Genomic DNA, 27,200 nt, shown 5'->3' with positions numbered 1-27,200 from the left:
TTTTTCTTTGTGTTCTGTAATGATGGTCAACATGTCAGCAGATCTTTCAATGAAAAACCAAAGAACATAATTACATTGAAGGGGGAATAAATAAAAGTGCTAAAACAAGGTTCTCAAACTTTTTTAGGTATGAATTACATCATAATAAGGAGGTTGTCTTGTAGAGTCTCTTTTCCCATTCACAGCTATAAGGACCACTTCCCCTGCCGTTGGCAACTGAATAACCTCCTTGTAGCAAGCACAGTAATTGCCTACATTTAGTAATAACAGGAAAATATTAAGTAAAGCTAAAATACATTACATATGATGTATCAGCTGGAAACGAGGAGAGCCAGCACCATGTTACCATCCATCTCTCAATGCACTACCAGCAACATGCTCCAGAAACCATTGGTGTCCATGAACTACTAAACTAGGGGATTTTGTATTTGCAACTGTCCAACCACATGCGTCTTATTACCTGCCTTGGAATATGTTGTAAATTGTCACCAACTTGCTTTTACCTTTACCCAAGAAGGCTATCCAAGTAAATCATAAACAATAAACTTACATGTTATGACCAAGAGAATTAGGTCTAAATAAACTCTGGTATGATGCCACACATTTTCAAGGAAGCAGAGCTTAAGTAAACCTCACAAATCACCCAGTCATGAAACCGTTGCCTGTGTATCATTGATGCCAGGCTGGAGTTCTAAGAAGTAATGGCTGTGACTGGACAGAGAAATGGAGCCAGCCTTTTTTTTTTTTTTTTTAAATAAACTAAACTCACTACTACACTACTTCCTGAAGCTGTTATCTGACAAGCTCCGTGGTAACAGGAGAAATTAAGAGTGCCTCTGTATTGCCTCCACAGCAGAGCACCTGTGGCTTCTGATGCAGAGGTGGAAAGAAAAGTATATGAAGTTCCAATGGCTGTCGCATGAATGGAAACAACAATTACTTTCTATAACAAGTAACTCTGATCACTTTTATTTTTTGCATATTTACCTTAGAATTGCTTCAGTGAATGGAAAACATCACTTTTCCTGGGGTAATTCAGCTCAGCCCATGAAGCCAGGCATTGCTTGTCTGGGCCAATGGGAGGATGGAGAGCGGGAGAGAAAACTCCTTTATTGTCCCTCTCCCCTACCTCCCTGACTTGAGACAGTGGGTGATTTGGTACTGCATTCATTGGCTGTACTGCCTTGATTAGTCCTCACCAGGAGGATTAGCATGCAGACCAATGGCTTTCTTTTCAGGTTTTGATGGGGAAATCTGTCTGATGAGCTTGGCCATGGTGGTGACGTCACTGGTTAATGCCCCTTGATTGGAAGTCTACTATATTGAGCAGATAGAAAGGCTTCCTGATTTCCATAAGGTCCGGTTTGGGGCTATGGTCCTGCCTCTTGCCCATGCTGCTTGGTTGTCAGCTTTTCCATGTATGGTGCTCTGGGTTCTGTGGTTGTGTTCTGTGTATGCTCAGTCATGTTTGTTGTTTTTGTAATTGTGTTCTGCTCATGAATTCTTGTCTTTTATCCTTTCTGAGATTATATCATCACAACCTCTGCATGGTCTGGCAAGTTAGTCCTTGTCAAGGAGGCAGTTAAACACCACTCAGCATCCTCTCAAACCTAGTGTGCTTCGGAGGATGTCAGTTATTGCTCCCCTGAATTATAAAAGAGCTGACCGTTAGAGGCTGATAGTTGGATACAGGAGTACCAGAATACTCAATATGAGATTGGCAGTGTGGAGTGTTGTGGGGATACTGTGCATACCTATATTTAGGCCTTTGGACCGAGTGGTGATTGGTCGGCTGGCCTGTGTGTCAGGACAGGACCAAGGATTAGATATGGAGTGAAGGAGACTAGCAGAGTTTGTGTGAGTCTTAGCTCAACAGTGCAATAACCTGCAAGACTACTTCCTACTGGGCATGTGTTGATGTTGGTCTGGCTGCAGCACATGTCGGCAGATTCTTGACAAATTGCACGTACCTCATCTTTCTACTGTGACCACAGAAATATTGATTTTAATAATAAAAGTAATAAGGATTAAATTAAAACTTCTGGGAATGGTTTATTTACTCCTACATATAAAAGAAACTCTACAGTGTGTGGAATTGTTGAGAGAAAATACTTAACTGCAGCAGATACTTGACCCTCAGCCATGTGCTTCGTAATGCACTTCACAGCTGGGAATAAAACTTCTTGTATATGTGTTTGCTTAGGTATATATTTTTTAATTTTTGAGCCCTCAGAACATTATTTTTTTATACTCGGTGCTAGAATAGCTAGAGGAATTAAGACTTTCCAGAGATATTGCTTCAAATCACATATTGTAGATATACAATAACTATGAAAACAGAGCTCATGTGTTCCCCAAAATGTTGTAATATATACAAGAATTTGTTGCACTGCTAAATAAGATTCAGACAGCAATGCAAAGTGAACTCTGTGAAAAAATAAACACCCTAAAAGCAAACATTTGATGCATTGATTTCATTCAGCCAAGCTTGTACAACTGAAAATTTGTAAACTGAAATCACAAGTCCGAATTCAAATATTCATTAAATGCAGTTTAAATGTTGACGTTCTACTAAATCCACTTACTAAAATGCATGTCAGGTTGGTTCAGGGAAGTCTGTTTTTATTTCTTTGAGTTGAAATTGTAATGAATTTTTGGTCTGAATTCTTTGCAAAGCTCTCCTGAGCATTTTGTTGTTGTAGAAAGTATGGCGATTGCTGGTTACAGGAGGATCAGAATACTCCGCATATGATTGGTGGTGGGAGGTATTGTGGGCCTCAGTTCTGCAATTGACAGCACATGGGTAAATTGTTGCACTTGCGTAGCTCCCTGTTGACTCCAGCTGGGCTCTGTGTGAGCAAGACATTTATCTTCTTTGTCACTTTTTGGTTTTATCCTGTAGAATAAAACAGGAAATTAAATACAAAGAACTACTGCTGTTATATTGGTATGGCTACAGTATAAAGCATGGAGATATTAGGAAATTACAAAAAGTAAAGATTCTTAGATATGTTGTGCATATATAGCATTTTCTACTCTTCCTTCCGTTTTTAAATGGAAACTAGCATATTATTTTTATATTATTGTATACCATGAAATATACAAAGCTGATAATGATCAGAATATTTTGTTTCAGTAAGGTTGAAGCACTTTATTTCAACTTTATCATTTTGATTTTTATATTAAAAAAATGAAGCAATTAAGTCAGAATCAAGCTTTGATAACGTCACTTTGATATTTGGAAAGAAAATAAAAGAAAAGTGGTGGAGACTTTCTGGAATTTTGGCTTTTTGTTCTGGTTTGTGACAAAAGGAAATTTTTAAATGTCAGAATTTCCCATGGAAGGTAAATTCCAATTTCAACCAACTCTGCAATGTGCTTCTATTAATGTTACCGGATGAACGTTAACTTTGGGAATTGTCTAGTTTTCAGGTGTTCGATTTTTGCAACCTTAATGTTCCCTTAGACCTAGGTTTTTACACTTAATAAGATTACTGTTTGTTTCCCTCTCTTAAACATTACAATATACGTGCATTAGTAAATTGTAGAAAATAATCCTACTTTTTTTCAACAGGATTTAATTGTCTTCATGATGATACAGTGTTAAAGCTGAATAGAGCTGCTGGAGCACTTTCTGGGACAAAGTCAGGAACCAAATTATAATTAATGAACACGGATGTGGTCATCTTCCAAACTCCCTGCTTTTGTTTTCATAGCAAATAGATCAAAACTAGGGTGACTTTAAAACATCAATATTTTATAAAATTCTTCTTTTCTTGTTCCAAAAATCCTGCCAAATTGTACTTAAATGAAGTCTTTTAAGGAAAAAGCATGTAAGAGTTCTTAAGTATAAATACATTTTTGTGATTTTAAGAAGAATGGGGTATTTATAATGGATTGAACTAGGGCTTTTCTGCTCTGTGTTATCTTTATAATGTTTGCCATAAAGTGCTTCCAGGCGACATCTTGACTTCTGTAATTTTTTTCTTCCTTTTCATTGGTGCCTGGAACAGATTATTGTGGGTTATAACATTTTTAAACATTTAAGTATTCTGTTTGAAAGCAGGGAAAAGAGCACAGCATTGATATGACAGTATGCTGGCTTTCCTGAAAAGATATTATCACAGGATTTCTAGTTTTTTACTCTAGGGGAGCATGTTGCATAGATTGCATTACTAAAATATTTTAAAAGCTTTATTTTTGTATTTATAATGTACTTATGATATTGGGCAATGGTACATCATAGTGCAGATTTTGACCCTCAGAAATTAGTAGCTATTGTATAAGTGCAATCTGAAGTTAAAAGGTAATTATCCTAAGCAAATACAATGAGGAGTCCTTGTGGCACCTTAGGGACTAACAAATTTATTTGGGCATATGCTTTGGTGGGCTAAAACCCACTTCATCAGATGCATGGAGCGAAAAATACAGTAAGCAGTGTATATATTACAGCACATGAAAAGATGGGAGTTGCCAAGTTGGGGGGTCAGTGCTAACGAGGCCAATTCAATTAGGTGGAAGTGGCAACTGTTAAGAATAGGCCACTTCCACCTTAATTGAATTGGCCTCGTTAGCACTGACCCCCCAACTTGGTAAGGCAACTCCCATCTTTTCATGTGCTGTAATATATACACTGCTTACTGTATTTTTCACTCCATGCATCTGATGAAGTGGGGTTTAGCCCATGAAAGCTTACGCCCAAATAAATTTGTTAGTCTCTAAGGTGCCACAAGGACTCCTCGTTGTTTTTGCTGATACAGACTAATGAGGCTACTACTCTGAAACCTATCCTAAGCGAATATGCTATATTTGGACTATAGTCCTGCTATTTGGACTGATTTATTCTATGTGTGTCTGCTTGTGAATAAAGTTCTTTTACACACACAGAAAAGTAATGGTGGCATAAAAGGTGATTAATCTTGAAGGCTACTTCATTATTTTATTTAGGAGGCTGTGTGGTCTAATTAACTGAGGAGAGTCTGATTCACAGCTCTGCTAGTAACTTGCTGTGTTAGCCTTTAGTACATTACTTAACCTCTCTGTGTCTGTTACCTTATCCATTTTAGTTATGGGGAAATAACTATCTGTGAGAGCTGTTGCAAGGATTAATAAATGAAAATAACTGCTATCTACATGCCTGGCATGCATTTTAAAAGTGCTTAGCACCCTGAAGTTCCCATTGACATCTTTGGGAACTGCTGAGTGTTCAGTATATTTAAAAAATCATGCCTTTTAGTTAGATGCTTGAAGATGGGTATAGAAGCCTACCTGTAGTCATGTGGTTTTTAAATTTCTTTTGCCACTAGATGGTATTTATTATTAGGAATTTTTAAAATCAAAACCTCAGTTTTTTTCTGTAAAGAGTTTAGCCTAGCATAAAGTATGCTTAATCTGTCATATAATTCTGAAACTGACTTTTAAAGAAATGAACATACAAGAATTCTCTTACAGAAATATAAGTAGAATATTTCAAATGATTGAAAAGTAATAAATTCAAGATTTACATAAAAAATTATACTAGCTTGTATTTTGTAATTGTCTTGTGGTTTTAATATAGATTGAAAATAGCTAGGGATTTCCACACTCAGTTAACACTTACAATGTGTATATATATAGTGGAATTATGTTTTGACTTCCTCCTTTCCTCATCACTTTTTTGTCCTATTCTCTTGAGAGCAAACTGAAAATTCATCTCTTTTGGCCTTGTTAAATTCCCTTTGTATTTGGAGATATTGTTGAGACTGGAGATGAACTTTTTCCCAACTTTACAGAGAACAGAAATAACTGATCACAATCCAGTCTGCGTACTCTAGAAAGACAACTGTCTAATTTATTTCCTGATCCAAACTGAAGCCCTTTGTGAATGAGCAAATGGAACATATTATACTCTACAACTGGAGTAAATTATATATTTTTCCTTTTGGCAGTCATAAGGATTTATACAATTAATCTATGTTTCAAACGCTTAACTGGAAATGTAACAATTTTGTATACCAAGGTTCTGATTCTAATCTCACTTACCCCAGCTTCACATTGGTGTAGCAGTAAATGTTACATATCTCAACTTTAGTAAGGGTTTTGATACCATCTAACATGACCTTCTCATAAGCAAACTTAGGAAATACAGCCTAGATGAACCTACTGTAAAGTGGGTGCACAACTGGTGGGAAGAGTACTCAGAGTATTTATCAGTGATTCACCGTCAAGCTTGAAGGGCATATTGAGTGAGGTCCCACAGGCATCTGTCCTGGATCAGATTCTATTTAATATCTTCATAAATGATTTGGATAATCATTTGGATAGAACAATGTTTCTCAAACTGGGGTCCAAGACCCCTGGGGGTCTATGAGTGTACTCCAGGGGATCCGCAGGCCTCACTGATCAACTTCTCCCTCTCCCTCCCTCAACTCCACCCCCTCCCTCCCAGCACCTCCTGCATGCTGGGGAACAGCTGTTCAGCAGCGTGCAGGAAGCGCTGGGAGGGAGGGGATGGTGTGGGGACAGGGCACACTCGGGAGAGGGGGCGGAATCATGTCCAGGGCCGCTGGCCCCGCTGATCAACACCTCCCCCTCCCTCCCAGTGCCTCCTGCATGCCGTGGAACAGCTGTTCAGTGGTGTGCAGGAGGTTCTGGGAGGGAGGAGGAGGGGGCGGGTAAGAGGAAGCAGGGGCACGTGTGGAGTGGGGTGGGAATAGTTGGGATAGAGATGGAGCGGGGCTTGGGCCTAAAATGTGGGTTCTTGGATTGCTAATTTTGAGAACCACTGGCACAGAGGATACAACTTACAGGGTTTGTAGGTGATACCAAGCTGGAAGGGTTGCAAGCACTTTGGAAGACAGGCTTAGAATTCAAAATGATCTTGACATACTGGAAATAAATAAGATGAAATTCAATAAGGATAAATGCAAAGTACTACACTTAAGAAGGAATAACCAGTTGAACAAATATAAAATGAAAAATGACTGCCTAGGAAGAAATGCAGAAAGGGATCTGGTGGCTCTAGTGGATCAAAAACTACATATGAGTCAACAGTATAATACTGTCATTGAGGATTGGTCCATCAGTGGCTATTAGTCAAGATGTTCAGGGATGCAACCCTGTGCTCTGAGTGTCCCTATCCTATGCTTGCCAGAAGCTGGGAGTGGATGATGGGATGGGTCACTCGATGATTGCCTGTTCTGTTCATTCCCTCTGCAGCATCTAGCATTGGCCTCTGTCAGAAGACAGGATCCTGGGGCAGATGGACTATTGGTTTGACCCAGTATGGCTGTTCTTATGCAAAAAAAAAAAAAGGGGGGGGGGGACACATCATTCTGGTATGTATTAGCAAGATTGTTGTCAACAAGTCACAAGAGGTAATTCTTCCATTCTACTCATCACTCGACTGGAGTAGTGTGTCCAGTTCTGAGCACCACATTTCGAGAAAGATGTGGACAATTTAGAGAAAGTCCAGAGGAGCACAACAAAAATGATTCAAGGTCTAGAAAACAGGACCTATTAGGAAAGATCGAAAAAAATGTGTTTAGTCTAGAGAAGGCTAAAGGGGACGTGGGACCAGTCTACAAGTATGTAAAAGTTGGTTCTTTAGAGGAGAGTGATCAATTGTTTTCCTTATCGACGGAGGACAGGCCAAGAAGTACTGGGCTTAAATTGCAGCAAGGGAGATTTAGGTGAGACATTAGGAAAAACTTCCCAACTGTAAGAGTAGTTAAATACTAGAACAAATTACCTAGGGATGCTGTGGAACCTGCATCTTCGGCAGTTTTTAAGACAGATTAGACAAGCACCTTTCAGGGATGGCCTAGATAATACTTAGTCCTGCCATGAGTGCATGGGACTAGACTAGATGACATTCTGAGGGTCCCTTCCAGTCCTACATTTCGATGATTGGTATAAATCTGTTGATTTTCAGTAGTAACACCTTATTTACATTGATATAAGTAAAGCCAGGATCAAATCCACTGTATCTTTGGAGGGTGAGGTTTTCTAAGGTATCTAACTTGCTTAGGCGCACAAGTCTCAAGACTCAGGTACTTTACAGAATCAGATACATTATGAGCAAGTAAAGGTTGTAAACATGCAAATCCTTACATGAGTAACCCAACAGAGTTCAGTGGGACCACTTCCCATAAAGATTATTTGGGGTTGATTTTAAAAGCACCTAAAGAATTTAGAGGCTTAAAGAATTTACTTCCAGTGGGACTTGTGTGCTAAGTTCCCTTCAGTATTTATTTATTTTTATACACACACACACACACAGAGGGTATGTCTACACTACGGAATAAGGTCGAATTTATAGAAGTCGGTTTTTTAGAAATCGGTTTTATAAATTCGAGTGTGTGTGTCCCCACAGAAAATGCTCTAAGTGCATTAAGTGCATTAACTCGGCGGAGCGCTTCCACAGTACCGAGGCTAGAGTCGACTTCCGGAGCGTTGCACTGTGGGTAGCTATCCCACAGTTCCCGCAGTCTCCGCTGCCCATTGGAATTCTGGGTTGAGATCCCAATGCCTGATGGGGCTAAAACATTGTCGCGGGTGGTTCTGGGTACATATCGTCAGCCTCCCGTTCCCTCCCTCCCCCCGTGAAAGCAAGGGCAGACAATCATTTCGCGCCTTTTTTCCTGAGTTACCTGTGCAGACGCCATACCACAGCAAGCATGGAGCCCGCTCAGGTAACCGTCACCCTATGTCTCCTGGGTGCTGGCAGACGCGGTACGGCTTTGCTGCACAGTAGCAGCAACCCCTTGCCTTCTGGCAGCAGACGGTGCAATACGACTGGTAGTCGTCCTCATCGTGTCCGAGGTGCTCCTGGCCGCGTCGGCTGGGAGCGCCTGGGCAGACATGGGCGCAGGGACTACATTTGGAGTGACTTGACCAGGTCATTCTTTTTAGTCCTGCAGTCAGTCCTATTGAACCGTCTTATGGTGAGCAGGCAGGCGATACGGACTGCTAGCAGTCGTACTGTACCATCTTCTGCCAGGCAGGCAAGAGATGAGGATTGCTAGCAGTCGTATTGCACCATCTTCTGCCAGGCAGGCAAGAGATGGGGATGGCTAGCAGGCGTACTGTACCATCTTCTGCCGAGCAGCCATGAGATGTGGATGGCATGCAGTCCTTCTGCACCGTCTGCTGCCAGCCAAAGATGTAAAAGATAGATGGAGTGGGTCAAAACAAGAAATAGACCAGATTTGTTTTGTACTCATTTGCCTCCTCCCCTGTCTAGGGGACTCATTCCTCTAGGTCACACTGCAGTCACTCACAGAGAAGGTGCAGCGAGGTAAATCTAGCCATGTATCAATCAGAGGCCAGGCTAACCTCCTTGTTCCAATAACAACGATAACTTAGGTGCACCATTTCTTATTGGAACCCTCCGTGCAGTCCTGCCTGAAATACTCCTTGATGTACAGGCACCCCCTTTGTTGATTTTAGCTCCCTGAAGCCAACCCTGTAAGCCGTGTCGTCAGTCGCCCCTCCCTCCGTCAGAGCAACGGCAGACATTCGTTCCGCGCCTTTTTTCTGTGCGGACGCCATACCACGGCAAGCATGGAGCCCGCTCAGCTCACTTTGGCAATTAGGAGCACATTAACCACCACACGCATTATTCAGCAGTATATGCAGCACCAGAACATGGCAACGCGATACCGGGCGAGGAGGCGACGTCAGCGCGGTCCCGTGAGTGATCAGGACATGGACACAGATTTCTCTGAAAGCATGGGCCCTGACAATGCATGCATCATGGTGCTAATGGGGCAGGTTCATGCTGTGGAACGCCGATTCTGGGCTCGGGAAACAAGCACAGACTGGTGGGACCGCATAGTGTTGCAGGTCTGGGACGATTCCCAGTGGCTACGAAACTTTCGCATGCGTAAGGGCACTTTCATGGAACTTTGTGACTTGCTTTCCCCTGTCCTGAAGCGCATGAATACCAAGATGAGAGCAGCCCTCACAGTTGAGAAGCGAGTGGCGATAGCCCTGTGGAAGCTTGCAACGCCAGACAGCTACCGGTCAGTTGGGAATCAATTTGGAGTGGGCAAATCTACTGTGGGGGCTGCTGTGATGCAAGTAGCCCACGCAATCAAAGATCTGCTGATATCAAGGGTAGTGACCCTGGGAAATGTGCAGGTCATAGTGGATGGCTTTGCTGCAATGGGATTCCCTAACTGTGGTGGGGCTATAGATGGAACCCATATCCCTATCTTGGCACCGGAGCACCAAGCCGCCGAGTACATAAACCGCAAGGGGTACTTTTCGATAGTGCTGCAAGCTCTGGTGGATCACAAGGGACGTTTCACCAACATCAACGTGGGATGGCCGGGAAAGGTGCATGATGCTCGCATCTTCAGGAACTCTGGTCTGTTTCAAAAGCTGCAGGAAGGGACTTTATTCCCAGACCAGAAAATAACTGTTGGGGATGTGGAAATGCCTATATGTATCCTTGGGGACCCAGCCTACCCCTTAATGCCATGGCTCATGAAGCCGTACACAGGCAGCCTGGACAGTGGTCAGGAGCTGTTCAACTACAGGCTGAGCAAGTGCAGAATGGTGGTAGAATGTGCATTTGGACGTTTAAAGGCGCGCTGGCGCAGTTTACTGACTCGCTTAGACCTCAGCGAAACCAATATTCCCACTGTTATTACTGCTTGCTGTGTGCTCCACAATATCTGTGAGAGTAAGGGGGAGACGTTTATGGCGGGGTGGGAGGTTGAGGCAAATCGCCTGGCTGCTGGTTACGCGCAGCCAGACACCAGGGCGGTTAGAAGAGCACAGGAGGGCGCGGTACGCATCAGAGAAGCTTTGAAAACCAGTTTCATGACTGGCCAGGCTACGGTGTGAAAGTTCTGTTTGTTTCTCCTTGATGAACCCCCCCACCCCTTGGTTCACTCTACTTCCCTGTAAGCTAACCACCCTCCCCTCCTCCCTTTAATCATTGCTTGCAGAGCCAATAAAGTCATTGCTGCTTCACAGGCATGCATTCGTTATTCATTCATCACACAAATAGGGGGATGACTACCAAGGTATCCCAGGAGGGGTGGTGGAGGAGGGAAGGAAAATGCCACACAGCACTTTAAGCACAGCACTTTAAAAGTTTACAACTTTAAAATTTATTGAATGACAGCCTTCTTTTTTTTGGGCAATCCTCTGTGGGGGAGTGGCTGGTTGGCCGGAGGCCTCCCCACCGCGTTCTTGGGCGTCTGGGTGTGGAGGCTATGGAACTTGGGGAGGAGGGCGGTTGGTTACAGAGGGGCTGCAGTGGCAGTCTGTGCTCCAGCTGCCTTTGCTGCAGCTCAACCATACACTGGAGCATACTGGTTTGGTCCTGCAGCAGCCTCAGCATTGAATCCTGCCTCCTCTCATCACGCTGCCGCCACCTTTGAGCTTCAGCCCTGTCTTCAGCCCGCCACTTACTCTCTTCAGCCCTCCACCTCTCCTCCCGGTCATTTTGTGCTTTCCTGCACTCTGACATTATTTGCCTCCACGCATTCGTCTGTGCTCTGTCAGTGTGGGAGGACAGCATGAGCTCGGAGAACATTTCATCGCGAGTGCGTTTTTTTTTCTTTCTAAGCTTCACTAGCCTCTGGGAAGGAGAAGATCCTGTGATCATTGAAACACATGCAGCTGGTGGAGAAAAAAAAGGGACAGCGGTATTTAAAAAGACACATTTTATAAAACAGTGGCTACACTCTTTCAGGGTAAACCTTGCTGTTAACATTACATACATAGCACATGTGCTTTCGTTACAAGGTCGCATTTTGCCTCCTCCCACCGCGTGATTTTGGTTGAATGCCAGCAAACATACACTGCAATGCTTTGTTCTACAGTGATTCCCCAGTACGTGTTGCTGGCCTGGAGTGGTAAAGTGTCCTACCATGAAGGACGAAATAAGGCTGCCCTCCCCAGAAACCTTTTGCAAAGGCAGAACCGCAAATGCCAGGGCAAAGTAATCCTTTCACATGCTTGCTTTTAAACCATGTATAGCATTTTAAAAGGTACACTCACCAGAGGTCCCTTCTCCGCCTGCTGAGTCCAGGAGGCAGCCTTGGGTGGGTTCGGGGGGTACTGGCTCCAGGTCTAGGGTGAGAAACAGTTCCTGGCTGTCGGGAAAACCGGTTTCTCCGCTTGCTTGCTGTGAGCTATCTACAACCTCCTCATCATCATCTTCTTCGTCCCCAAAACCTACTTCTGTATTGCCTCCATCTCCATTGAAGGAGTCAAACAACACGGCTGGGGTAGTGGTGGCTGAACCCCCTAAAATGGCATGCAGCTCATCATAGAAGCGGCATGTTTGGGGCTCTGACCCAGAGCGGCTGTTCGCCTCTCTGGTTTTCTGGTAGGCTTGCCTCAGCTCCTTCAGTTTCACGCGGCACTGCTTCGGGTCCCTGTTATGGCCTCTGTCCTTCATGCCCTGGGAGATTTTCAGAAAGGTTTTGGCATTTCGAAAACTGGAACGGAGTTCTGATAGCACGGATTCCTCTCCCCAAACAGCGATCAGATCCCGTACCTCCCGTTCAGTCCATGCTGGAGCTCTTTTGCGATTCTGGGACTCCATCATGGTCACCTCTGCTGATGAGCTCTGCATGGTCACCTGCAGCTTGCCACGCTGGACAAACAGGAAATGAGATTCAAAAGTTCGCGGTTCTTTTCCTGTCTACCTGGCCAGTGCATCTGAGTTGAGAGCGCTCTCCAGAGCGGTCAGAATGGAGCACTCTGGGATAGCTCCCGGAGGCCAATACCATCGAATTGTGTCCACAGTACCCCAAATTCGAGCCGGCAACGTCGATTTAAGCGCTAATCCACTTGTCAGGGGTGGAGTAAGGAAATCGATTTTAAGAGCCCTTTAAGTCGAAATAAAGGGCTTCATTGTGTGGACGGGTGCAGGTTTAAATCGATTTAACGCTGCTAAATTCGACCTAAAGTCCTAGTGTAGACCAGGGCAGAGAGAGAGAGAGAGATTGATTTGTCAGATACGGGTCTAATTATGTCTTCGTATTTTGTGTGGAAATTAATGGCCTTTTTCAACACAATAATACATAGAGCATACTGAGCATGAGGAAATATGTAGAAATGTAATAGAGACATAGCATTAGTTTACAAAGGAAGTTTATAAAAATTTAAATTTTTTGAAATTGCATTTTTGTTTGTAATTCATTTTGATGTATTTATATTATGTGCAATTGAATTGAATTGTTCATGAAAGCAAACTTCAGTACTGACTTCTAATTGTCTAAGGAAGGTGAAGATTTTACTGTAATATGCACTCCAGTAGCTCTCACTACAGCAAGATAAAATAATATTTCCAGAGGGTTTTTTGTCCTCAAGAATGAAGTCTTTTCCTTTTAGAAGTTCTGGAAGCAGTGGCAGCAGAAGTTTAGCTATAGGAATGCCTGTGGCTTATTGCTGTTTATGCCAGCAATATCTTGTTCTCTTCTCCCTCCTGTCCCAAGAATCTCATTTTTCATCTTTGAGTGATTATACATGTGCATTCCACTCGTGGTGAGAGAACGCCCCATGCACAGTTATTGGAAACTTGTCCCTCAGTGGTACCTGTCAGGGAGGCGTCAGTGCCTCTGCAGATCATAGAATCATAGAATATCAGGGTTGGAAGGGACCTCAGGAGGTCATCTAGTCCACCCCCTGCTCAAAGCAGGACCAGTCCACAACTAAATCATCCCAGCCAGGGATGACACTGCAGATGACACTAAACTGGGAGGATAGGTAGATACACTGGAGGGTAGAGAGAGAATACAGAGGGACCTAGACAAATTAGAGGATTGTGCCAGAAGAAATCTGATGAGGTTCAAAAGGACAAGTGCAGAGTCCTGCACTTAGGACGGAAGAATCCCATGCACCGCTACAGACTAGGGACAGAGTGGCTAGGCAGCAGTTCTGAAGAAAAGGACCTAGAGGTTACAGTGGACGAGAAGCTGGATATGAGTCAACAGTGTGCCCTTGTTGCCAAGAAGGCTAACGGCATTTTGGACTGTATAAGTAGGAGCATTGCCAGCAGATCGAGGGACATGATTGTTCCCTGCTGTTCAGCATTGATGAGGCCTCACCTGGAGTACTGTGTCCAGTTTTGGGCCCCACACTACAAGAAGGATGTGGAAAATTTGGAAAGAGTCCACTGGAGGGCAGCAAAAATTATTAGGGGTCTGGAACACAAGACTTATGAGGAGAGGCTGAGGGAACTGAGCTTATTTAGTCTGCAGAAGAGAAGAATGAGGGGGGATTTGATAGGTGCTTTCAGCTACCTGAAAGGGGGTTCCAAAGAGGATGGATCTAGACTGTTCTCAGTGGTGGCAGATGACAGAACAAGGAGTAATAGTCTCAAGTTGCAGTAGGGGAGGTTTAGGTTGATATTAGGAAAAACTTTTTCACTAGGAGAGTGGTGAAGCACTGAATGGGTTACCTAGGGAGGTGGTGGAATCTCCTTCCTTAGAGGTTTTTAAGGTCAGGCTTGACAAAGCCCTGGCTGGGATGATTTAGTTGGGGATTGATCCTGCTTTGAGCAGGGGGTTGGACTAGATGACCTCCTGAGGTCCCTTCCAACTCTGATTCTATGCCCTCTGTTTCTGCGCAGCACTGTTTGTCAATATAAAGGGCAGAGCCGCTTCCAATCCGCCTTCCATCCTTCTTAACCAACTGTGATAACTGGAATTGCTAGGTTTGCCTTAGCAAGTGCTTTCAATGTTTTACTTGTAAATTCTTATAAACAGTTGCCTAGTGCATGCATCTGATGAGGTGAGCTGTAGCTCATGAAGCTTATGCGCAGATAAATTTGTTAGTCTCTAAGATGCCACAAGTACTCCTTTTCTAGTTTTTATAGTTCATTATTAGGTAAGTGTTGATAAACAGAATCAGGGTTTTTTTTCAGTTCCCTGGTTTGGGGTTCCATTTCTCAGTACAGAGGAATGTCTCTATCACTGGGCTTTAAGCCCTGCTTTAGTTGTTCAATGCTGATGCCTGTGAGTGACCCTTGGTCAAGCTGCTTGAAGTGTTTGGAGGAATCACATATTTGAGATAGCTGCCAGATTTGCAAAGACTTCAGAGGACTAAAAAAGATAGAGAAGCCAAGCTGAAGTTTCTGCTGATTGAGACTACTTTCAGAGCCTAGCTGCTCTGGCTTGGCACCTAGGGCTTTGGCTTGTTAGGAGTGTGCCTCCTATTTTACCTGAGACCTGGCACCTCCTTCCTCTCTGATGCCTCCCCCCCTCTGATGCCTACGAAGAGACACAGGACCTCTAGTCAAACCGTTGAGAGAGGAAGCTCATCGGCCCCTAAATCTGTTAAGCATGTGGATAAGAGTAGAGTGCAACGTCCAAGCACTCCTCTGCTCAGGCAGCATCTAGACCTCTCTCCATTAGGAGAGGCCCCCCCCAGGCCTGCAGAGGATGATTTTGAATCAGAGGTTGGCTTCTATGTTTCCTGGCCATGGAGGCAGTCATGATTCTCCCTGGCTAGTCAGTTGTACCCAGGGTTGATTTGAGATTCTTGTGGAATGGGATGAGGTATGTGGCTAGGAGATCATTGGTGTCCTCCACCTGTCCTGTGGTCCCTTTGGAACCTGTGGGGTTTCATCCTAGTTTCCGGGTCCTTCATGAAATGTTCCTGCCTGTGTCCTTAAGTAGTTATTTTAGCTACCACCGGGCCATAGCTGGTGGCCTTACCTATCAATGAGGCAATTTTAGAGCATACTAAGTTCTTATGGCAGACTACTTCATCCCTTCCTCCTTCTGCAGGAAGGGCTGAACATAAATACTCTGTTCACAGACAGGGATTTGAGTTTCTCTACTCCCATTCCTCCCTAGGAGCTCTGATTGTGTCAGCTGCTAGTGAAAGGGAATAGCAGGGACAGCAATCCCAAATGAAAAGATACAAAAGAAATGGATTTGTTTGCCTTAAATGCCTGGGGAAAGCTCATGTTTGGGACTGCTGCAAAATCTGCAGGGACTTCAGGCCCCCACCAAAAAACAGGGACACCAGGTTTAGGTTCCTCCTCATTAAGGCAGCACTTTGCCCTCCGTCAGAGCTGAGTCACTCCGACTAGGCACCAAGTATTTCAGCCTCAATAAGAAGCACCCTGGCTTCTATTATGGAGGCTCAGTGCCATTCCCCATCGTCTGTGCCAAAAAAGGATGCTGCTTCTGCTTCTCAGGACTCCTGGCACTGTCTGTCATCCCAGATGCTGAAGAAGATCACTCCAGCAAGTGCCTCTCGGCACTGCTCTTCATCACAGGTGCTGAGAAAGAAGCAGAAGACGACAGATAGGGTGATCTGCATCTCTGAGGTCCATGGGGCAAAGAGACACTAGCAGAGTGTGACCCACACCAGGCCACTCTGAGACCCTGGCAACTCATCCAGAGCTGTTGATTCCGGCCCCGGAACAGGCACTGTTGAGTCCGGTATGCAAGACACTACAATGTTTCTCCTCAAAGTCCCCAGCGTAGAGTAAGGAGGGGGTGTATGAGAGAGTGGAATATGTAGAAATCTACAAGCTGCCTCTGCGCTGCTCTAACTTACATTGACTATTAGCTCAGCTTCCAGAATCTGGGAGGTTTCTGTTCTGCACCTTCTGTTGCTACACAGAATTTGGCTCCTGAGTTCTATACCCAGTTCAACCATAACTCACCTAGTGCAAAGTCTTGAGTTATCCCATCTGTAAATGTGGGAGGAATTATAGTATCCTGCCTCCCAGTATAGGGGCATGAGACCTTAGTAGTAAGGGCTGTGAATTACACAAAATGGTTGTCAGTGGAAGAGCTCAGATCAGAACTCATGGACTCTTCCTGGCATGTAGCACACATTCCCTCAATGCTAAAAGTAGATTCAAACAGGATGGAGAGACACTTTCACCACATCTGTCAAAAGCCAAGGAGGAGAAGGGGAACTGAGCTCACACCTGTCACTTTCTTTATAATAACCCTGCCTTCGTCTAACCAAGAGGTGGTGGCAGCTGCTGTAACTGTGCTGCATCGTTCCCCTGTTTGGAGCGCTAACTCTGTGCCTAGGATCCTAGTGTGGCTGATCTATCACGGAGCTCTTCGGGGCTGTAGCATATTCAGTGTGGTATTGAAGAAGGTCTGGGGGCTCAAGTATGTTCAGTGTAGGCAGAATGTTCAGAGATTGTAGCAACAAGCTTTCAAAAGGTGAGAATGTACACCTGGCGGTTTTCAGTCTTATAACACAGCCAAATCTGGGTGGATTTTCATGAGGACAGCGAAAGAACACCTCACTGACCCCAAGGAATACCCTCTTGCCAAATCCCAGTTCGCTTCTCCAAGTTTTGCAGACACTAGAGCTCTGGAAAGAAATTATTGGAACATTATTTTTTTTTTTTTAATATTGGCAAAACCACTTATTTTCCCCCAAAATCATTCTTGGAAATAGCCAAACTGTTTTTCCTGAAAAGTTCCAAAAAATATTCAGTCAGAGGCATGGAAAATTTTAACCGGAAAAGTTGAAGTTTAGCAAGCTATAAACAAATGAAAATGGGCTTAAAATGGAACACCAGCTTTGCTATAATTGTTGCGTGTGTGTGTGTGTAAAATATTTATATATGCGTAGTATATGTTATGGACATATTGATAGCAGCTTTATAGGTATAGCTGAACCAAGATTTGCACTTAAAGCAAGATTAAAATTGCTTTGTTTCACACTTTTTTGAATTTTATTTCCACATCCTCATCTTCAGTGGGACTCTGTGCAGATTCAAAGCATATGATTGAGGCCCAAATTTGTCACAATAGTGTTTCACAGGACAGTTTTCTGTTAATACTTCAGTAAGTATTGATGATTTAACTGGGATTTGGTCCTGCTTCGAGCAGGGGGTTGGACTAGATGACCTTCTGGGGTCCCTTCCAACCCTGATATTCTATGATTCTATGATTAAGTATTGACTAACTTTGGTAATGTTGCTATATAAATGTTGATACTCTGCATTTGATACATACTGACAATTAAAAATGAATGTAGTAGGGAAATAGGGAGGGTGGTATTCAGGGAGAACTTGAGAGGTGGAAAATGTTGTGGGAAGCAGAGATATATAAGGAAAACATGGGCAGGGATAGGTCTATAGAGGCTGGGGAGAATATTAAGTGCAGCTCTCTATTGGGATCAGCTGTGGATATAGGGGTTTTTGGGGTGTCAAGGGAGATGGGGCTCTGAAGAGTGGCATATAAGGGAAAACCTACATTAACATTGGTGCCTATCCATATGAATAAATATAACCATTGATATATACTTAATAAAACTCCGGGAAATTCCCTCACAAAACTTTAACTTTGAATTAATGCTGCTAGACTGCATAGTCTGAACAACTAGCATATGGTTTTGTCTCCAACTATATCTATAGTGTACAATTATATCAGAGCAGTTTTCAACTCTGTAACTCCTACATTAAAATCACTACAGATTTTGAACAGTTACTTTTAACATGGATCATGCACATTTCTTAAACATTACAGAAAAATGTACCTCACAGCCACCCCTTGTAATCTGACACTGTGCCTCACTTACTTTCACCATCTCCATGTAAAGTACCCTGTAACTTTTGAAAGCCATGTCAACCCTATATTGATCAACAGAACACATGAATATATAACCAAGATTCACGGAGCAGGTTGGGTGTTCAGGATGAAGGGGAAGATACATACCCTGTGAGTGGTGGAAATGACCTGATAAGTAAAGTGTTGATATCTACTTAACAAGTGTTCATCGGATATTCCTTGCTTTTTTCTAGTTGACATTGGTGGAATATGCAGGTTTGTTACCATAACTTAAAGCTAACAGAGAGAGAGTGAGTATATTGAAACTGTCCCTTTGTCTCAAAGTAAAGAATTGAAAATTCAGAAAGCCAGCATGTATTTTGAAATGCATTCCCCCTTTACTGAGTAAAACATCCAACAATCATACTATGAATGCCTACAGCAACAACACTCTTGATATATCCATTTCCTCTTTATGAGACAGTGTGATGTCTGCCTGGAAAATACAGTTATATGTGGGTGCATAAATAAATAAAATTCCCTAACCTAAAAGTTGTGTGCCTTTTCCTTACCCAGTTCATTGGTCAGATCAATTATTCTCCTTCCATCTCTCTCAACCATTCTCTTCCTCTAAATCCACGTGCTTCATCTTGTTGGTACTTTGTCCTTTATTTATTCTTTGTTCTGTCTCTCTCCTCTTCTATTGATGGTGCATAGATTGCCCAATACAGCGTCTCTTTTCCTGTGTGTCAAGTATCAGAGGGGTAACCGTGTTAGTCTGGATCTGTAAAAGCGGCAAAGAGTCCTGTGGCACCTTATAGACTAACAGATGTATTACAGCATAAGCTTTCGTGGGTGAATACCCACTTCGTCAGATGCATGGCACCTCACTGTTTACATAACATTCAAAAACCAGTAGGAGAACACTTCAACCTCTCTGACTTAAAGGTGGCAATTTTGCAAGAGAAAAGCTTCAAGAACAGACTACAAGCCCACAAAAGCTTATGCTCAAATAAGTTTTAGTCTCTAAGATGCCACAAGTACTCCTGTTCTTTTTGCAGATACAGACTAACACTGCTGCTACTCTGAACCCTTTTTCCAGATCATTTATGAATATGTTGAATAGGACTGGTCCCAATACAGACGTCTGGGGAGCACCACTATTTACCTCTCTCCATTCTGAAAACTGACCATTTATTCCTACCTTTGTTTCCTATCTTTTAACCAATCCATAAGAGAACATTCCCTCTTATCCAATGACTGCTTACTTTGCTTAAGAGCCTTTGGTGAGGTACCTTGCTGTAATTAATTGCTGTTGAATGAGTGCTTGTTTTTTGAAATTGTTTTTATTAAGTTTTTTAGGGAGTTACTTTATGCTGGTTTTGATTACAGCAATTTTGTTTTTATTGATAGGTGCCTGTTTTATTTTTAGAGTTGTTAATTTGCCCTTTTTTGATATTTTAATAGGAGTGTGCTGTAATTTTTTGGTGCTTTTGTGTCAGTCCTTGGTTTTGTTTTGTTTTTCTTTTCGTTTTTTTAGAGCATTTGGTGATGGTTTTCATATTTATTTTTTAACATACATATTTTTAATTTATGCACAAAATAGAATTGATTTACACAGAACATTTGAACAGGAACATTAAATTGCAATGCAAGAGAAAAATAATTATTGCATTTTTTTACTTATTTTAAAATGCTAAACCTACAACAAAGTGGTGACCCTAAAAGGTCTGTTACTGCCTTGAAATTAGCTTAGACACAGATTTTAGCTGATGCATTTTTACCAGTGGCCCATTAGGCCATTCCTTTTTGCTTTTAGAAAGGGTGGCTGGCAGGATATGGTTAAATTATACACTAATATGTTTAATACATGCTACATATTTTTTTTATTTTTTATTGAAATTATATAAAATACAAACATAAAATTTTACTACTACGTGTTGTTTTTTGACCCCTCAAGAACAATTCTTGAGTGGGTCATATTTTAATACAACTGTTTTATAGCAATATATTGAGAGGCAATTTGAGCTTGTGGTTGTAATATAACAAACATTTTTTGTTTTTTTAGCAGGCAAACACAGGACAGTATTAACACAACTAGCAATGGGTGGAACGTGATAGATAATATGTCCTTAGAAGTTGGGGACCAGCCTGTAAAAACGTTGTACTAATGATAGGTTGTTTTTATTTGCATGCAATATTTGAATGACATGTATTTTTGTATTTTTCTGTGTTTGTTGTAAAAACTGAGTTACTTTGGTTTTTGATAATAAGTGATTAGTTAGATTGTGCTAATTTAGGCCAAGGGTAACAGAGAAATTAACTGGGGTAGCGGTTATAATGCTTTGTGCTTTTTTTATTTTTGGTAAATAGTATGTGAGATTGTTAGTATACAATTCACTGGCATTACATTTACATTTATTTATTGGGGGTTGGCTGATACTTGCATTTTTTAAAAAATATTGTTTTTAGGATGTAATACATACACATTGTTGTACAAAACACACGTTATATTTTTTTGTTTGTTTTATACATATGTTTTTAATGAGGTATTTCTGCTACATGGTTTTGTGGTGACAGGTAGGGACAAGCATATCTATTTTTGAGGGCTTTATAACCCGGGATAGCCAAAAGGATTTCATGGTTAATTTTGGGATCAGGCTCACTTTTTATATTTTTGTTTTTATAGATTGTTGGTGAGCAATTTTAATAATAATGTTATTTAATAATAAATTAGGCTTAACTATGCTGGAAACATATTGCATTTATTTATATTTGTTGTTTTAAAATGTGTTAATACCCTAACATTTTTAGATATTATTTAAAACATTTTCTGTTTAAGTGATGCTAAACTAAGAATTTGCATTTTAGTACATTTTATGGCCAAGGCAGTTTTATTTTTTAATTTTATTTGTTGTTTATATAGCAGCTAGGAGGTGGTGTTTAGCCACAGCAACATATTTTACTTTGCTTTTAGGCCATTCATTTCTGCTTTCAGAAAGGGTGGCTGGCAGAATATGGTCAAATTATACACCAATACATTTAATACATGCTACATTATTATTTTTTATTTAAATTACTGTATATAAAATACAAACATAAATTTTTACTACTACATGACCCCCTTCCTTTCTTGACACTGACACAATTTAACAGGCCTACTGACACAATTTAACAGGCCAAATTGGGAGTAAACAAACAATATGTGTTTTAATACTACTATATATAAATGTATACATCTAGGAACAAAGAATGTAGGCCAAACTCACAGGACTGGGGACTCTATCCTGGGAAGCAGTGTCCCAGAAAAAGATTTGGGGGATGTGGTGGATAATCAGCTGAATATGAGCTCCCAGTGTGACGCTGTGGCCAAAGAACTAACATCATCCTGGGATTAGGGGAGTCTTAAAAAGGAGTAGAGAGGTTATTTTACCTTGCTATTTGGCTCTGGTTCGACTTCTGCTGGAATACTCTCTTCAGTTCTGGTGCCCACAATTTGGATTCTCCATCACTGACAACGTTTACATCAAGTTTGGAATTTTTTTGAAAAGATATTTTCTAGGGATTATTTGGGGAAAGTTCTGTGACCTATGCTAGACTAGATGCTCACAATGATACCTTCTGGTCTTAGAATCTATGAGGTTCCTTCTTACCATCCACCACTTGAGTCAGTGCGGTTTATTGTGCCTTGGGGAAGGACACATTAAGGAAAGTTGCTCCATCTGCAAGTCATTCAAGAAGAGAAAGCAGGTGGCCAGAGACTTGAGCTTGAAGCAGCAACATATGAAGCAGGCCATGAGGCCCGCTTGGGCACTAGGGACCACCACAGATTGGCCCCCCAGAGAGCACCTGAGCCACTAAGGGCTGGAGCTACACAACCAGATTACAGAGTAACAGCCATGTTAGTCTGTATTCGCAAAAAGAAAAGGAGTACTTGTGGCACCTTAGAGATTGGTTAGTTAATTGGTTTTTGTTGGTACCATCGTCCAAATTGCCTCATACCCAGGGGGCAGGCTTGCAATAGACTTCCTGCTCAGCATTGAGGGATTTGCCAGTGCAGATACTATCGTGCGATAGAATCTACATTGGTGGGTCTGGTACCAATTTCGTCCTCGGTACTGGTGCCTGCTTTGGTACCTAGAGTGAGTTCAGTGCCTGTACTGGTACTAAAAGTGCTGACTGCTGTACAATCATCTGTACCGATGAGACCTGTGTGTTGGGCTATGACTGACGCAGGGTGTTTACTTGCTACACCTGGAGTGGTTCCTCCATTACTGTCAGACTACCTGGAAGGGTCTTCAGAATTGAGTTCGGAGACATCTCCCTCTTCTTCACGTTTGCAGTACGACTCTCAAACTTCGTCAAGACCTCTTGGGGAATCACCGTCAGTACCGGGATCAGTACTGCTTTTGCAATAGGGATAAAGGTTTATGGCCCGGATCCTACTGGTCACAAAGCCATACTCCTATCAACAGTGGCCTCCTTGAGATCCCTGGCAGGGTCTTCATTCGGTGAGTCCCTGGTCTTCTGCTCCATCCAAGGAGAGGTCACCCATTCCCTTGGCAGTCTCCCCTCCTGAGCAGCTGTGCTGCATCCACAGACTGAGGTGGCTCCCTCTGAGTCGGTGCAACCTGACCCCTTGTTACAGTCACATGTGTTGCCATAGGAGATTCTGTTGGTCCCACTTGATGTTACGGTGCTGGGTTCTTCATGTCCAGTGCCTGAGGATTTTAAATCATATTAAGATCTCCTGAAATGAATGGTGTTGACCTTGGGTGTTCAGGCTGAGTTTGTTGAGTGGATGTTCTTCAGTCCTCATCTCCTGGCCGAATTTCTCTTCCTGTAATGAAGTGATATTAGAGACTGCCATATCTCTGTGGAAAACCCAAACATCTTTAATGCCCATGGCAAGGCCTACTGATAATAGGTATTATGTCCCTGTAGAAGGTTTTGAGTATTTTGTCTCATATCCACCTTCTAATTCGCTTATTGTGATGGCAGCAAACGAGATTATGGCAGGGGAGATATAAATCCACACATAAAGACAGAGTCTAAGAGTTTAGACTTGATGGGGAGAGGTATTCAACCTCTTCGTTACAAATATGCATTGCAAACCAGCAGGCTCTGTTATCTAAGTGTGACCTTGTGAATTGGGATGCTGTGCAAGTGTATGGATAAATTACCAGAATCCTCTAGGGAAGAGTTTAAGGCATTCATTGCAGAAGGTCATTTGGTGGCAAAGACGTCTTTGCAGTCAGCAGTGGATATGGCAGATGCTTCATCCACACCTATGGCCTCAGGTCATCATTCTCAGAAGGCCCTCATGGTTACAGAACTCCAGCATATCTCCTGAGGTCCAACAGAGCACAGAGAACTTACCTTTCATGGTTGGTTTTTATTTTCGGAGAAAACTGATGAGACATTGCATTATTTTAAGGGCTCTTATTCTATTCTGCAGTCATTGGGGGTTTATACCCAGGCCACAAATACATCATTATGGAAGTCAGCAACAACACCAGCAATCTCCTTCTCCAGCCAAGACTCTAGGTAATGAAACATCCACAAAAGCTGGGGTATGCCTCTAAAGTCACTGAAGTTTCAGGGTCTGTAGTCAGAACAGGAAGCTTCACTCCGAATCAATGGTCTAGAGCTTCAAGCCATTTACGATGCATGCAAGGCCTTTTGATCTCAGATCAGGGGTACAGTCGTTCACATACTTACCGGCAGTGCCAACATAGTGTTTTATGTGAACAAGCAGGGTGACCTCATTCCAACCAACTTTGCCAGGAAGCAATAAATTTTTGCAAAAAGAAAAGGAGTACTTGTGGCACCTTAGAGACTAACCACAAGTACTCCTTTTCTTTTTGCGAATACAGACTAACACGGCTGTTACTCTGAAACCAATAAATTTTTGGCATCTTTGCTTCAAGAAGGACATTAGCCCCTACAGTGGTACACTTACCTGGTGTTCAGAATCGGTTAGTAATACATATTATGTCAAGCGGAAGTATTTTTCTGTTTGGTCTCTAGCTCGGGGAATCCAGCTGAAGCCAGTACGCATTCAGGACATTTTGGATTATCTGTTGCATTTTAAGTCCTTAGGTCTCTCTCTCAACTCTTTGAAGGTCTGCTTAGTGGTGATATCAACATTTCAGCCACAGTTTCAAGGGAACTCAGTTTTTTTCTAACTCTCTAGTGGATAGACTTTTAAAAGGGAATGTCCATCTCTTCCCTCCTTTTAAAGAAACAGCAACCTGGGTCCTCTCTTGAGCCCTTGGCAACCTGCTCTCTGTACTTCTTTGCTGAAAGACAGCTTTTCTTGTAGCCATAATTTATGCAAGGTGGGTGAGTGTGTTGCAGGCTCTCATGGCAGGATCTCCATATATGCAATTTGTCATCCTAAGATGGCCCTAAGGCTGGATCCAAAATTTTTGTCTAAAATAGTTTCATAATTGCACCTTAACCAAACTATCTATTTGTGTGTATTCTTTCCTATACTACATCTGAATACAGAGGAACCGTGCCTTCATACATTGGAGGTGAGATGACGTTTGGCATTCTACTTGGAGAGGACTGAATTGTTTTGTCAGTCAGCTCAACTCTTTGTCTTTTGTGTGTATCAAGTGAAGAGTCAGGTGGTTTCCGCACAGATGATCTCCAGGTGTATTACTTCCTGTATTACAGCAGCATATGGATTAGCTCAGTCTACACCTCTACAAAAACTGGTGGTTCGTTCAGCCGCTTCGGTCACATTCCTCAATGATGTTGCTATATTAGACATTTCCTGAGCAGCTACCTGGTCTTCAGTGCGTATTTACCAAGCATTATGCTGCTATGACTGCATCTAGATCAGATAGATACAAACTTTGGGAAGGCAGTTTTGCAATCATTCTTTAGGTAGACTTCAAGCCCCACTTCCTTCAGGTACTGCTTGTGTGTGACCTGAGTTGAATACATATCTCCAACCACTCGAAGAAAAAAAAAACAGTTACTTACCTGTACTTTAAGTATTGTTCTTTGACATGTGGGAGCCGGGATTATTCCATGACCCATCCTTTGTCTCCTCTGTATTGGAACAGCCTTGGATTCCAGTGTGAAGGAACTGACGGGGTTCAGGGTAGCACTGCTGTTTTCTAGCCATCAGAGGGGCTACAGGGCAAAACGGCGTGAGCAACTCCCCGATGGTTACTGCTAAGCAAAGTTATCTGATTTTGATGCGCTGACCGCATGCATGCCTGAGTGGAATACATATCTCAATGAACAATAGTTACTATACAGGTAAGTAACCGTTTTTTCCTGGTGTTGAAGCTGCTGCAGATGACTTTGCATGGCTACATACACCTCATCCCTCCCATTCCACGGGTTCCTCATGTTTTAGATGGCTTCAGAATCTACATGTTGGGTAGCTCTATTACTAAAAGCACTTCTGTGGTTTCCCATGGATTTTTGCCTATTTTTATGCCCTGGTGGCTGTATATAAACTTATCTGTGAAGGTCAGATGCCCACAGGCCACTCCACAAGTAGACAGAAAATAAATATAATGGAATAAATACATAAAGAGAAGGTGAGGTTTGGGGACTCCTGTGAGATATTGGTCCATAAACCAATCGAGCATACCAGAAAATATTCTTTCTTTATCCATGTCTATAGATGTCCAGGTCTTTCCTCCTGAAGTTGACTTTTATGTCCCCATGGCATGGACTCTTTACTTAGAATGTATTGTCAGCATTAATGTGCCATGATACTTCATGGATGCAGTGGGTTGGTGGGACATTGACACCATTTGATATACCTGGAGGTATCATGACATGAGCAGAGATAGAATGGAAAGCAAATGGAAGCAAAGCTGAAAGTAAATAAACAGCTGCTGCAGTCTTTCCGCACACCATAATTATTTTTATCCTCCAGTGAAAACCTTTTGAACTGATAATCTTGTTGCACCCAAACTTACAGTTTTTAAAAAAGCTCCTTGAAATGAAGTTATCAAAGAAGGTTTTCTTGTATGGAATGTATAATGGTTAGGTGGACAGTAAATGTGTTTTATTTAACAAATCTTTTCTTTTATCAGGTAAGTGTTCTATGGCAGTGGTTTTCAAACTTTTATTCTGGAGACCCAGTTGAAGAAAATTGTTGATGCCCGTGTCCCAACGGAGCTGGGGATGTGGGGTGTGTGTGTGGGGACGGGGGGGCTCAGGGCTAGGGCAGAGGGTTGGGGTACAGGGGTGAGAGCTGTGGGGTGGGGCCAGGAATGAGGGGTTCAGTTGTGTGAGGGGGCTCTGGGCTGGGGCTTGGGGTTCAGGAGGGGGTCTGGGCTGGGGGTGCAGGCTCTGCGGTGGGGCTAGGGATGAGGGGTTTGGGGTGCAGGAGGGGGCTCTGGGTTTGGGGGGGCTTAGGGCTGTGATGGGTTTGGGGTGTGGGAGGGGGTCAGGGCTCGGGGTGGGGGTGCAGGCTCTGGGGTAGGGCCAGGGATGAGGAGTTTGAGGTGCAGGAGGGAGCTCCGGGTTTGGGGCAGGATCAGGGGATTGGGGCACGGGGTTGAGACACAGGCTTACCTCGGGCGGCTCTCAGTCTGCAGTGCAGCAGGGGTGCAGAGACAGGCTTCCTGCCTGTCCTGGCACCTCAGATCGTGCTGTGACCCGGAAGCAGCCAGCGGCAGGTCCGGCTCCTATGCAGCTCTCACCTGCAGGCACCGCCCCCCCCCCCCCCCCCAATTTCCA

At 42.9% G+C, this 27,200-nt stretch overlaps 1 protein-coding gene and 1 long non-coding RNA gene across 19 annotated transcripts in view; one reads left to right on the top strand and one right to left on the bottom strand.

The window, feature by feature from the left end:
* Window positions 1-27,200, top strand: part of SUPT3H (SPT3 homolog, SAGA and STAGA complex component) — a 483,439-nt gene that overhangs the window by 223,824 nt on the left and 232,415 nt on the right. Inside the window, exon 1 of one of the 18 annotated variants that reach the window (XM_048845713.2) lies at window positions 864-952. The exons of the other annotated variants lie outside the window; for them this stretch is intronic. Coding sequence (XP_048701670.1) covers window positions 924-952 — 29 coding nt within the window. The 5' untranslated portion in view covers window positions 864-923. Of the gene's footprint in view, window positions 1-863; window positions 953-27,200 lie in introns of those variants that run through there. 18 annotated transcript variants of the gene reach the window in all.
* On the bottom strand, window positions 948-27,166 carry LOC125634666 (uncharacterized). The gene is made up of 3 exons (XR_007355984.2): window positions 27,036-27,166; window positions 19,055-19,224; window positions 948-2,896 (listed from the first exon to the last, which is right to left on the bottom strand). It is a non-coding gene; the product is annotated as an uncharacterized LOC125634666 (long non-coding RNA).

The sequence above is a fragment of the Caretta caretta genome, chromosome 3 (genome assembly GCF_965140235.1).
Source record: "Caretta caretta isolate rCarCar2 chromosome 3, rCarCar1.hap1, whole genome shotgun sequence".
Taxonomy (NCBI): domain Eukaryota; kingdom Metazoa; phylum Chordata; order Testudines; family Cheloniidae; genus Caretta; species Caretta caretta.
Note: the sequence above shows the minus strand (reverse complement) of the source record. Positions and strands in the feature narration are given on the sequence as shown.